Genomic DNA, 14,548 nt, shown 5'->3' with positions numbered 1-14,548 from the left:
TTTTTCGTTTTCGGATTGGGTAATTAGAAAGTTACTGCAGAGTAAAAATATTTTTGAATATTATCTAGAATAAGGCAATGCAGCGTTATTATCGAAAAGCCACTTCAACCTGCTACTTTCTAATTATTCTGGAATAAACCAGTATCTTTCTGTTTTTATTTTTTGACCTTGAAAACAGCTGTTTATGGTGCACAGATTTTTTTCTTTTTTTACCATAGTACTAAAATGTCAAGAAGGTGTTGAATAAGTCTTACAGAGTGATATAAACTTAAGTCCTTTTCAAATAATCGCTGATAAGTAAATGCGTAGATAGTAAAAAGATTTCTTTGCACATTGTAGAAATGAGGTCAAATGTTTGGAGATATGCACATTTTGCAAGTGCCTCTCCACGTAACAATGGCTTTCATGACTTTGTATTTTACTTTTCAGTAAACAAACTCGAGAGAAGTTCATGTTTAGCGTGTGTGTTGCAGTAAATGTACCAGTTTGCTGTTTCCATTACGTTTCTGCAGTAATACAACAGTAATTTAATTCATTTACTTGGATGAGGTTATTATTGTTTCCTCTTGGTCGTCTTCCAGTTTCGACCCTACATGATCTTACATGTCTCTCCTACTCGAGGTAAAATACGAAGAAAAAGGGTCGAAATCGGATTTACTTTTAACACAAATGATATATACGAGTACATCAAAAATCGCAGATAGATCGCTAGAATAACGTATCAACAATCAACCAACATACAACCATATACATACTTCCGGAAGAAACACCCCCTCCGAAATGGTACATATTAAGGGAAATGTGGATGACAGGATTATAATGGTGAAACTTCAAGGAAAGAAGAAAGACTTAGTGTTAATTCAAGTGTATATGCCACATAGTGGGTTGTCAGAAGAAGAAGTGGAGGAAAACTATGAGAAGATAGAGGAATTGATGGAAAAAGAGAGAAAGGGTTCGTGCATTATCGTAATGGGTGATTGGAATGCTGTAGTAGGAGAAATGCAGGATGGAAGTACAGTAGGAAGATATGGATTAGGCGAGAGAAATGAGAGAGGGGAAAGCCTGGTAAATTTCTGTAAAAGAAACTCCCTAATTGTTGGAAACACACTGTTCCAACAACATAAGAGAAGGAGGTACACCTGGATATGTCCAAGAGATTGTAAAAGATAACAGATAGATTACATACTGGTACAAGAAAGATTTCGAAATTGTTTGAAAAATGCGAAGACATTGCCAGGAGCTGACATTAATTCAGACCACATCTTGCTAATAGGAGAAATCAATCTTACATTGAAGAAGATAACCCAAAACCAGGTGAGCAAGAAACCCCACTTAGAGAAGCTAAGGGAAGAAGACGAAAGACAAAAATTTGCAGAACATTTCCAAGGAAACTATAATAAGTTTAAAGCTAGTTGTAACAATAAGGATGAGATGTGGGATGGAATAAAAAGCTGCTTACAGAAGGCAGTGGATGAAACAATAGGCTACAGGGAAAGGAAAAGTGCAAAGAAACCATGGATTACTGAAAGTATGCTGGAAAAATGGAGGAACGGAGAAAATGGAAGAATGTAAATACAGAAGAGGGAAGACATAATTACAAGATACTGAATAACCAGCTAAGAAGAGAAACTGACAGGGCAAAAGAACAATGGATGAAACAAAAATGTGAAGAAATTGAAGAACTGGAGAAAAGAGGAAGGTATGACTTGATGTATCGTGAAGTAAACTGCTTGGGCTTCCAAAAGAAGAAATGGAAAACAATGTGGATGATAGAAGACTAGGAAGGATGTGAAATCACAGACAAAAAAGGAATATCGAATGTGTGGGGAAAGTACGTTGAAGAGCTCTACCAGAAAGAGAATCGCCCAGACAGTCTGAATGTAGAAAATGAAGACGACGTGCCTGACGATGAGAAAGGATACTATATCCTGAATGAAGAATTTGAGCAAGCACTCAAAGAAATGAGGAATGGGAAAGCAACGGGCACTGATGAAATTCCTGTTGAACTTATCAAATGCCTGGGAGATGGAAAAAGAGAAATACTGCACTTATGCAATGAAATCTATGAGAAAGGGGATTGGCCACAAGATTTCACGGAGACTGTTTTGGTACCTCTGCAGAAGAAAAGCAATGCCAGAAAATGTTCTGAGTACAGGACAATCAGTTTGATATCTCACTCGGCAAAAATTCTTCTAAGAATTCTGAACAGACGCCTATACTCGAAGGTCAGTGGCGAGTTAGAGGAAGAACAGTTTGGTTTCAGGAAAGGAAGAGGTACAAGGGATGCAATTGGTTTACTGAGGACCATTGGGGAAAGATATTTAGAGAAAGGAAAGGAGGTGTTTGTAGTATTTGTAGAACTGGAGAAAGCCTTTGATAGAGTGAATTGGGTTAAACTTTTAGAAATTCTGAAGAAAATTGGTGTAGATTGGAAAGAGAGAAGACTTCTAAGCAACTTATACATGAATCAACGAGTTAAAGTGAGAACAGGAGACGAAATGACAGAAGGCTGTGAAATTGGAAGAGGAGTACGACAAGGATGCTGCCTATCGCCTACTTTGTTTAATATTTATTTAGAAGATATAGTGAAAACTTGTTTCCAGGGCACAGGAGGTGTCAAATTAGGAGGAAGAAGAATAAACTGCATAAGATTTGCTGATGACATGGCATTATTCGCTGAGGATGAAATAACCATAAATAGTATGTTAGAAGAGTTAAACAGCAGCTGTGAGCAGTATGGGATGAAGATTAATGTAAAGAAGACAAAGGCAATGGTTATAGGACGGAAACCAAGGAATATTAATGTGAGAGCAAACAGTGAAAGAATCCAGCAAGTGGATAGCTTCAAGTACCTCGGATGCACTATAAGCAGTGACATGAGCTGCAACCAAGAAGTGAAAATGAGAATCGCAATAGCAAAAGAAACTTTCAATAGAAGAAAAAATGTTTTTTGTGGACCCATGGACATAGGTCTAAGGAAGAAATTAGTGAAATGTTTTGTGTGGAGTGTAGCACTATATGGTGCAGAAACCTGGACGTTGAGTGAGAAGAAATGAAGAGAAACGACTCGAAGCTTTTGAAATGTGGACATGGCGAAAAATGGAGCGTGTAAAATGGACGGACAAGGTAAGAAACGAAGCCGTACTGAAAAGAGTTGGTGAAAAAAGATCTATACTGGAGACCATCAAGAAGAGGAAAAGAAACTGGTTAGGACACTGTCTAAGAAGAAACTGCCTGCTAAGAGATGCCTTGGAGGGAATGGTTGAAGGAAGAAAAGTCCGTGGAAGAAAGAGATATCAGCTTATGGATGATATTAAATTAACTGGGTCGTATGCTATTACGAAGCGTAAGGCAGAGAACAGGGAAAGCTGGAGATTGCAGTGAAAAACCTGCCAATTAGGCAGAAAACAATGAATGAATGAACAATAAACCTACACGTTCACTGCATGAGGCCAACTAGCAAACCGCATGAGCTGTATTCATCTTGTAATATGTGTGTAATTATCTAGAATTATTAGATAATTAAATCAGAAGAATAAAGAGATTCTCGTATCGGCCAGGTCAGTTTCGGATATGCTTGTGAGGAAATGAATATGCAGTTGTTATTCCTCAATAATATAATAATGATGAACTAACTAAATAGTGAATTAGTAATAATAATAATAATAATTGATGTGTACGAACACCTAGATCCAGCTTTGGATTGGATGACATCCTCCCCAAAAGTTGAACTCATCCACCCACTGCTTCGTGAACAAGTTTACATCTGACAAATATTTGTAGGGGATAAAGTTATCCTTGCAGAGATGAAAATTTACCTGTTGTCTACGGGAGGGGTGATCCCTGGCAACCCTCCCTCTCGTTAATTTGCTAGCACCCTGACCACCACCAAAACCCAACCATTTTAGAATCACCCTGTATCACAATCTCCACAAACGTTTTCGGGAACTCTCTCCAATGTCGTAAAGCTTTCAAGCGTCGCCGTGTTAAACAAAAACTTCCCAACGATCCGTGAAATTCCTTCAACGCTGTAAATATAACTGACTTTCTCATGCTCAGGCAGAAGACTTCACACAACGTTAAATGCTCTCTTAACGTGGTAAGCATTACAAAGAATTGATCGCCTGCTGTGGTGATGCAACATGTTCGTTTCAGTCTGTTTTTAGACCGCTGGCATACGGATCGCCGAGTATGCGGTATCCATCTTTTGCGTCTCGCATGTGCTCAATGGAACATATCATTCACTTGCTCAGCCGTCGACCGTGGTAAACAAACCGTGCTCGACGCATCCGTCGAAACGAATCGCCTCGATAACGGATGAAGAGCCGCAACTTCGACGCTCGAGTTTCCCCCGATGTTTGTTGATTCTCCCCTCTGTTTATTTGGCTTGCAGCGAGAGCGCCGCAAAGATATGCAAGCCTCGTTTGTAATCCTTAGCGTTTCGACTTCTGACGTCACCGCGCCGTCGTCGAATCGCGTTCGAATTGGAGGGAAAGGGTTAGGGGAAACTTCTGTGAAGCGATCCACATGTTGGTTTTGGAAGGAATGATGTATCGAGGGATTAGCGTTTGTCATTCACAATCTATATTTTCGTTCGCCAGCTTGTATCGTATTCAGCTTCAAGAACGGGAAAGAAACACGAATCCTTAAAAAGGAAAGGTGTAACATTTCATGCTGAGTGGCTAATCGAGAAGTTGTGGCGGCTGCAGTCAAGTATTTAGGGGATTGCTTTCGATTTGGAACCCCCTAAAAAAATATAGCAATTATCAGGGACGTGAACACGGGCAGAGCCAGTGTATCTGGTAGTCTACTATAATAAATTTACTCTCACATACGTGTATTCGTTTATTTTTGTTCTCGTCATTACTATTGATGCACATGTGGGTGTGTGGAAGAGGTGCTACATTGGATACAAGGGTGCTCAAGCATCCCTTTCAATCTGCCTCCTCCTCCTGTCGTAAGTAACTTCAGTAACTACTATCAATGCATCAGAATATTATATTAATTAATTACATACAGTCCCCTCCAGCCAAAGGCCGAAAATTTTACAACTATAGAGAGGGAGTGGGGCAACGAGGGGGGAGAATATTTTCCCTCATCTCCCCTTCAAATATTGCCCTGTTTGTAAACCATAAGGCAAGCACACATGTCAGAGCGAGTCGTTTGGGATATTGAATACAGACATACGCTAATACATGTTTTAGATGTGGCTGTAACGTACAAGAAAAATTTTCAAAATTAAATTTGAAGAAGAGAGACAATGATCATAAATTTGAGTTGTGAGTGGTGTCCACCATAAATATGTTTAAAAAAACGGAACTATTAAATTCACATTAATTATGTTAACTGCCGGCCTCCGTGGCGGAGTGGTTATCACAGCGCACTAAGACGCGAAGGGTCCCGGGTTCGAATCCCGGTCTGACCATCTGTGTTCTTTCTGAGTGTCCATTCATCACTCTTCGCGATTAGACAAAAGTTGCAGAAAGGCGAAGTAAAATAAACGCAATCAATCAATCATGTTAACTATGTAATAACCGTCAAGGTAAATTTTACGGCAATTGGCTGGCACTGAATGAGACCGCAATTTCTCGAGTCTACTTGTTACAGTGTACTTTGTCCCCCCCCCCCCCCCGTCTTAATTTGCAATTTCCTGGCAGTGGCGGCGATTAGGGGGCGGATGGGCAGTTGCCCCCGCACCAAGGCTTTCTAATTCTAAGTCTAGTCTAACCAAGAGAAAGTATAATGTCCTTACCCCCCCCCCCCCTTGCGTTTTGGCACCCAATCGCCGCTACTGTTTTCTCATAGATGAAAATGAATGGAGAGGAAGACGCAATGAAGCGTTCCGGTTTTTTACAGTGCTATGCTACTCCGTCCAGGGGGGGAGGGGTTATTTTCATAAGTAGTAGGAAACAATTATTCCTCCAAAACTCTTTTATGTTGTTCTTCCTGATGATGACTCAATGTCGAACCCGGAAACGTCCGTTCTGATTTAGTAGCAACTGCTGAGCGTAGCCAAACATCCTGGAGACCAGCCAGAACGCAAGAGTTTTCGGAAGTCTTCCCTGGCCCTTGAAGATACTTTTGGCCTTGGAAACTATCCTAGGCACGTTAACAACACGACTCGAGAGTGTTTACATTCGATTTACTTGGGAATCAACGAGCCGAAGGGAGAGGAATAACCTCCCCTTTTACTTACTTGCTTTCACGGCCCCGAAACACGTGGCTTTTGCTACCCCTTGCTTTAAATGTTTGCAGGAAAAGGAAATCCTAACTGCTGTTAGTAAACAAGACGCCATTCATTTTAGTTGCCAGGATGCTCCTAAGAAAATTCTTCATACCGTTTGCGTGTGTTCAAAAGCAGTTTCAATCACTAGTGTAAAATATCTGAGCACATCGTAATATCACAATATGTACTGTATAACTTTCCTTCATGATTTTTATTACTGCTACTATTGAGAGGAAATTTGGGGATGTGAAGAGAGGTGTGCAGGCTAAACCTCTCTCTCAGGGCTGCCTATGTAGGGCAGGCTTATATTTTCAATAATATATGTACACTGCTCGCCATTAAAATTGCAACACCCAGAAGGAAATGAGATAGAAACACGAAACTTGGCAAATATGTAGTTCATAATGAGATAAGAAAATGATTAGAGTTAGAGCTCGCTGGTGTGACATATGACACGTAGAAGATGGTTGCATTACCCCAAGGAGCTAGTAGCGTGTACAGCCTCCACGGGCGGCAATAACTGCTGCAACACGGCGAGGCATGGACAGAATGAGTATATCGATGTCTGCTTGCGGTATGGCGTCCCAAGCGGCTTCCACACGGTGCCAGAGGTCTTCAACATTACGTGCCGGAAACCTGAGTTGGGCCAGCCGGCGACCCACCATGGACCAGACATGTTCAATTGGCGACATATCCGGCGAACGTGCTGGCCAAGGAAGCAGGGGCATGTGGTTAGCTTCCATAAATGCGAGGACATTCCTTGCAACATGGGGGCGCGCGTTATCCTGTTGAAAAGTGGCATTATGCAGTGCATGGATTAATGGGACAGCAACAGGGGTGAGAACCTGTGTGATGTACCGTTGGCTGTTCAATGTCCCTTGAATGCGTACGAGACGCGAACGAACACCTATGGCGATGGCACCCCATACCATGATACCCAATGAAGGCCCTGTGTGATGATGCATGATGCAGGCGTCATGAAGCCTAGTGACACGGTGCCGCCACACGCGTGTACGTCCATCATGATGTTGTATACAGAAGCGGTATTCATCAGAGAACACTACAGCATTCCACTCCGCCATCCATGCACGACGGTCTTGGCACCATCTCAGACGCAAATGCCTATGCTCTAGCGTCAGAGGAATCCGCAACAGTGGGCGCCGGGAAAAAAATTCCCCGATTCGCCAAACGACGAAGCACGGTTCGTGGGGACACTGGACGTTATAAAACATCCCGTACTTCATGCGCAATCCTCGTTGACGTGGCCGTTCTGTCTGTAAGGGCCATGCGTATCAGACGTCTGTCCTCTCGTTCCGTCGTCCGACGCGGACGTTGTGAACCTCTACGTCGCTCTACAGTGCCTTCCTGGACCCACTGGTTCCATACACGGATCACTGTGGATGCATTCCGTCCTACACGGGCACTGATCTCACGGTAGGATAATCCGCATTCACGGTATGCAACAATTCGGCCGCGATCGAACTGGGAAACCTGCTGGAATCGCTGCCGTATACGACGACATGGCATTGCTGACCGATTTTAACACACTACACTCACGACCATGCACTTTCACTGCTCTTCTGCACCTATCTGACCTGCTACAGGTACCACTTACCAGATGGCATGGCAGGCGCACATGACGCATGACGGTTTTGAACACCTAATCATTTCCTTCTGCACCTCTCCTCTACACACTGTGCACATTTCGTCCGATTCCGATTACTCCTTCTGGGTGTTGCATTTTTAATGGCGAGCAGTTTACATTTATATTATTTTTTTCTCCAGATAAAATGCCCCAATTTCATAGTTCAAGGTTTAAAGTTCACTAAAACAGCTAATATTAACTTTCAGGATTGAGCAGCTGTCGCCAGTACAAGAAGACTGAAATAATTTTGTTAACACGTGATGCTGATGGCCAATCAATATCATTTGGTGGTGAGGAGGTAGTGGTGGAGGCTCGATATAAGGACAGGTATTGTACATTTTAAAATTTTCTGCGCAGGAAATTTACATTTTCCATCTATGCGTACAATTGAAAATGAACATGCAAATTATAAATTAAATCGTATATTTTTTCCTGCGTTGTTCTCCATTTGGCTCATTCTGCTCTTTGTATATATATATTTTTTTTTCTAAATGAACAAAGCAGGCGCTTAGCTAGAATTGATCTCCAGGTGGGCTCACTGGTTATCAGGGGAGGCTTTGTAAACCAAGTCAATTTTTCAAAAGTTTAACAATGTTAAATGAAGGTAATTTTTTGTGTGTGTGTGGGGGGGGTCATTAAGTTAATATAAAATTTAGAAATATCACACAAATAGTACATTTTTCTATAGGTATCTTCTAAAACATCTCTTGAAGTGTTAATTGCTATTGACATCATTCCTTATTACATATTACACATTACTTTTGATGATACAGATATTTATATTATACAATATTTAATCATAGTGCCTAACGTACATTCCACCCCCAGCTCAAGGAATAAAACTTCCCTTTGTTCCCAAAACTTAGGAACTGTTGACCTTTGATGCAGATATGGAAGGAATGTGGATGATGACGTCAAAGTCGCAGATATCTGTCTAAACGGGAGACCGAAACAGGGGCAGCAAAGGTACGGATAAAGAAGCTCCTCTGTGAAAGAACATTCTATAGTCTATAGAATGTACTAAATACTTGCCGCTACTTCGACTTCAGCTCATAAACAAGATGAAGTTTATGTTCTGTGAATTTATCCTTCACCAAGTTGTGAGCAAAATAATATCTGCTGTCTACATTTTCACTCTTCACTGCAAACAAATTATACAAGATAGTTTTACCTAATGTCAAGGGGGAGCTCAGCCTGGCTACGGCCCTGCTATGCAAGAACTTTCTAAACTCTATACAACCTACTAAATACAGGGTGTCTACAAATGATTGAAGCAGTTTCACGATGTTACTGTACATGTATTATTGAACATATTGTGAAGTAACTTTACAGTTTTGTAGAGAAACTCAACAAGTTTTGTGACACATTACAAGTGTTCGATATGCCCCCTCTTCGTGATTCTGCAGACATAAACTTTATAATGATGTTCGTCCCAAACACGTTGAACCATTGATAAATCACTCGGTAATGGAGGCACAAACACTAGATCCTTCACATAACCCCCACACACAAAAAAAGTCAATAGTGAGGCAATGACAGCAGTTGTTGATCATCATTTCCACACCGACCAACCCATCGGTTTGATACTCTGCTGATTAAGATTTTGTGGACATCGTGATGGAACTGGGGAGGAGCACCATCCAACTGGTGGATAAAGTTCTCACTGTCTCCAACTGTGCAATGAGCCAATTTTCTAACATTTCATGATACCCGTATTCTGTAATGGTTGTTCGCTGAAGAAGAATTGGCCGTAAACTCTAAATTTTGAGATTGCACAAAAGGCATTGAGTTCCGGAAAGTCACGAATATGCTCAACGGCGCCACGGCGAACAGAAAACTCTCAAAACTTGTAATGTGTCAACTTGTTGAGTTTCTCTACAAAACTGCAAAGTTACTTCGTGATACTTTCAATAATACATGTAGTAACATCATGAAACTGCTATCAATCATTTGTAGACACCCTGTATTTTTCGCTACTTAGACTTCAGTTCATAAACAAGATGAAAGAATGTGATAGCTGATCTTCGTTCTGTGAATTTGTCCTTTCATCAAGTTATGACCACATAATATCCAATGTCTACATTTTCACTTGTCACTACAAACAAATTATACAATAGTTTTCCTAATGACCGGGTGCTAACGACAATGCAAGGGGGTGCTAACGACGATGTCAGGGGAGGGCTGACGATGACGCCAGGGGGGGCTGAGCCCCTCCTGGCCCTTGCCTGGCTACGGGCCTGGAACAAAGCCAATGCTAATCAAAACAAATTGAACTAAAAAGCGTTTCTTCAATTAGAAAGAAATTCTATCTGTAATAGTTTGGATTCATACGTTATGTTGTAGCCAACGTGGGTATCCTTACAAGAATTGACAACATCGAAGGAACATGTAGTGGTCACATACCTCTTCACAACTCATGAAGATTGTGAGGAAAACACGATCCAACTTTCTTATGGTTGCTCTATATTCCAAATATTCCGGAACAGTTCCTGAATTGTGCCATTTGTCCCAGTGTCCAAAAAAGTTTCTTGCACTAATTGTGCAAGAAACTAATGTCCCAGAATCAGGTGGGAAAAGCAGAAATGATTAAGACTATGCTTTCATGAATGTTGTTTCTATGTGAATGAGTGGATATCATTTTAAAATTCTCCTTTTATAAAACAATTTAACTGTACGTTGAAATGCTCCCTCCCAATAATATTAGGTACGTGCAAAAGTTCTACCAGTTTTTGGTATGGAGATAGAAGTGCGAACAACAAAAAATGTAACTCACCTAAGACTGTGCATACATAATTGCCAACGCAATCGATGACCTCTTGTCATCTTGTTTGTAGGAGATGAATCCGGGGCCGATAAAAGTCCTGAGCTTTGGAGTCGAAGAACTGTTTTAAGGCAGTTTTCACAGCCTCCACATCATCGAAGATTTTCCGAGCGAAGGAGTTCTGCAATGTGCGAAACATATAGTAGTCAGGAGGGGTCAAGTCAGGAGAATAGAGTGGGTGGGGTAAAACCTCCCAAACAAAGTTCATTAATTTTTGACTTGTGATGACATCAGCATGTGGTCTGCCGTTATTATGGTGGATGATAATGCCTTGGCGATTAACGAGGCCTGGCCGCTTCGATTATAATGCTGCTCGCAGTCTGTCCACAGTAGAAAGTGACATTAATGGTTTGACTAGGTTGCAGGACCCCCCAGTGATATCTTCTGTGATAACCCACCACACACTCAGCAACACCTTCCTGGGATGAAGTTCTGGTTTAGGCGTCTATGGCGCCGGTTCAGAAACGCCGGCATACAGTCCTGTGATGCTTTACTTTCCAGTACATACGAGCAATCCACTTCTCATCGCCCGTGACAATGCGTGGCAAGAACTGGTCATGTTTGTTCCGTGAAAGCAATGAAAAACAGGTCGCGTCTCGGCCCTGTCGTTGATTTGCACGCAGCTGATGTGCAATCCAATGATCGAAATTTATGGTGAAACAGCGCTTTGAACTGTCTTTCAACTATTATTCTGTGTACCTGCAAGGTGACCGCTAATTCCGCTATGGTTGGCTTAGGGTTGTTTCTTATGGCTTGGTCAAGTTCCTCTTCAGAAAACACTGCTGGACGTCCAGACAGTGGTTGATATTGACAGCTTCTGTCTCCTTCCCCGAAATTTCGAAACCAGCGATGACATGTGCTATCGTCAACTGCATCTGCCCCATACACTTGCCGAATGTTCCAGCAGACTGCGGCCGCAGTACTGTCTTTATTGAATTCAAAAAGTAAACAGTGTCTGATGTATTTCTTTTTGGTCTGCCTTTCACCCACACACTGTTCTGTTTGGTACTCCGCTAAACGGTGATCTGTCAAAAACGGGTAGAACTTTTGCACGTACAGTAGTCTCTCGCTTATCCGACATAAACGGGCCGGCAGAACTCGGATAAGCAAAAATGTCGGATAATAGGGAGATGTTAAGAAAAAGCCTATTAAACGTCAAATTAATGTTATAATTTTACACATTACGAACCTAATACAGTAATCATGTTTTTCAACAATAGAGAAAACTGACTGGAAAAATGAACTTACAGTTACAGAATTGTCTACACGCGGTAGTCTGGAGAAACTAAAAATAGATTACGCTCGCAACTTGCAGTTCTTGTTGCCGATTTATGATTTTTTTTTTCCGGTGGTATTGGTATGTCGGATAATACGGAATGTCGGATAAGCGAAAGTCGGATAAACTAGACTCTACTATACCTAATATAAGAATTATCGAGTTACAAGAATGTGCTGCAGAGATAGATCTTTGACTTCATGTTCAATGCACTTGAGAACAACAGTTAGTAACAATGGTACTTTTTATTTCCTTCTGTTTGCAGTGCTGAATTCCAGTTAATACACTCTTCCATTTTATAATTTTCATTAGTTAATAATAACATTCCTATACATTAATGACCACAGAGACAGTTTCAGTATACAGTCCATAATAATTATGGTGCACAGACCTACTACTTTGTCTCGTCCAGCCCCCCCCCCCCCCCCCACCAAACTTCCAGTCAGGAGCATCCTGGAATTTTACCTATGAAATGTAGCAACCATAAACTTTCTTTGAGTTTGTTCATATATACATGCACACCAACTTCTGTATTGAAATGTGGATTTCAGTAATGGTAATTTGGGCAAATCACACTTTCATTAATGACAAATGAGAGTGGCCATTATTTTGCATAAACCTTATCTCATATAAAATTTGTTTTAAAATATGTGCTGAAAATAGTTTAACTTTGAAATTTGTTCATTCTCTTCCAGACAGATACCTGTTCAAATTATAGACAAGAAGGATGGGACATATCATCTAAATTTTGTACCTGATACGGTTGGAAATTTGACCTTATCTGTTATAGTCCATGGTGAACCTATACAGGTAATAAAATCATTTTGCACTAAGTATAGTGGTGTACTGGTCATTGGGACGAGGAGGCATTTTTTGCCCTGTAGACCTCACCTGAGCTTAATATTGATAACAAAGTTGCAGAATACGTTATTGAATGCTGTGTGGTATGTATATTAACTTTCAACAACGAAGCAATACATACAAGAAATTAGGATATGAATTTGTTGCTTAGAAATGTTGGACCCCTTCTCCTTGAACTTCCCTAGAAGATTGTAAAAGATGCTTCAGAAGCTAGAAAAATTGTCTTCGCAAAAGAGTGCTCACGGAAACAAAAATTTTCTAGCTCATTCTGCTCTTAATATAAAAGATTAATCACATGAATGATGGTGCAGAGAAATCAATGAAGATGCATTGACAAAGGAGCACTCACACCGAATTCAGGATCAATCCCAGAATCTTCTGCAGCAGGGGTGCCCACAGGGAGGAAGTATGGCGCAGACTGCACCATCAAGATTTTTGGGGGGATTTTTCCCTTCAAGTAATATAAAATTCAACATTTATATATTTTCTAAAATATATATTTAAAAAATACACCTTAAATGCACCATATTTAATCCATTACATGAAGAAAATAAAGTATTTAGGGGCAGAGGTGCCCGCCCACAGGTGGATTTGTGGACGCAAGTTGCGTCTGCCCAACTTGGGGGGGATTTCTATGATGGAAATTTCATGAACCGTGTTGGACACAAGTTGCATTACGTTATCAATTAACCATTGCTGCTATGTAAGTAGCAATTTGTAGACTTCGAAGGGAATTGTAACGGGTAATATGTATTATCGAGAGGAGCAATATCCAACTATTACATATTAGGCCTTACTTAAATTGACACGGGGATTCTGGGAGGGATTGAGAATTAAACGTTGGGGGATGGGACAATATCGAACTATTGATATCAGTGTTAAGTCGTAGATTATGGCGTGTATTTTAGTTAGGTGGAATTAAGCATTAAATTGAGTGTGGTATCCAATTCTTGTGTATTACTATTGTCTTAGAATGTTGCGGAAATTCTGGTGTGGGGGACTGAGAACTATTTGTTTTGGAGGAGGCATTATCTACTCTTCAATATAAACAGTAAGCCTAAAATTGGCATGGAAATTTTGGTGGAAGGATTGAGTATTAAATTAAGGGGGATTGATAAAGTGTTAAATCGTAGATTGTCAAGGAATTTCTGTAGTGTGGGGAGAGTTCGAATATTATATTTTGGAAACTATATTTAGTGATACGGTATCCACACGTTTTCGGCACCTAGAGTGCGAAAATTGATTGATTTGCTTTATTTTACTTCGCTTTTGTGCCACTTTTGGCCAATTTGCGAAGATGGGAATGAGGGATGATGAAATTGATGAATGAACACTCACAAACATCCATGCAGAGGCCGGGATTCGGACCCCGGTAGCACGATGTGCTAATCACTCCACCACGGGGGCGGCTAGAGTGCGAGAAGAGAAGCTGGAAAAGAGTAAATATCGTGGGGTACTAAGAAAGTATTGACACCCCATTAAATTAATATTCTTGAAAGCCTGCAAAGAAATTGATGTAAAAATTTTCTTGATTGCTTCGCTCGCAATAATGTCTTACAACAATGCGTATTTGCCATTTTACTGAGATGAGTGTGACGTTTTGTACTGTAGCTGCGTTACAAGACATAAACGATATTCTCGATGTTGATTAGTAACATCACTACTTATAATGCTTAGTGTTGGTATACTGCATAATTTAAAGCAGATGCATCATTTGGA

At 40.8% G+C, this 14,548-nt stretch overlaps 1 protein-coding gene across 1 annotated transcript in view; it reads left to right on the top strand.

Moving 5' to 3' along the window:
- Nucleotides 1-14,548, top strand: part of LOC146000874 (E3 ubiquitin-protein ligase TRIM45) — a 118,106-nt gene that overhangs the window by 100,356 nt on the left and 3,202 nt on the right. The window contains exons 5-6 of the mRNA XM_083138405.1: nt 8,078-8,198; nt 12,664-12,778. Of these exons, the coding sequence (XP_082994531.1) occupies nt 8,078-8,198; nt 12,664-12,778 (236 nt within the window). The remainder of the gene's footprint in view (nt 1-8,077; nt 8,199-12,663; nt 12,779-14,548) is intronic.

The sequence above is a fragment of the Lepisma saccharinum genome, chromosome 1, assembly GCF_977018435.1.
Source record: "Lepisma saccharinum chromosome 1, izLepSacc3.1, whole genome shotgun sequence".
Taxonomy (NCBI): domain Eukaryota; kingdom Metazoa; phylum Arthropoda; class Insecta; order Zygentoma; family Lepismatidae; genus Lepisma; species Lepisma saccharinum.
This window is presented reverse-complemented; position numbering and strand designations above follow the sequence as displayed.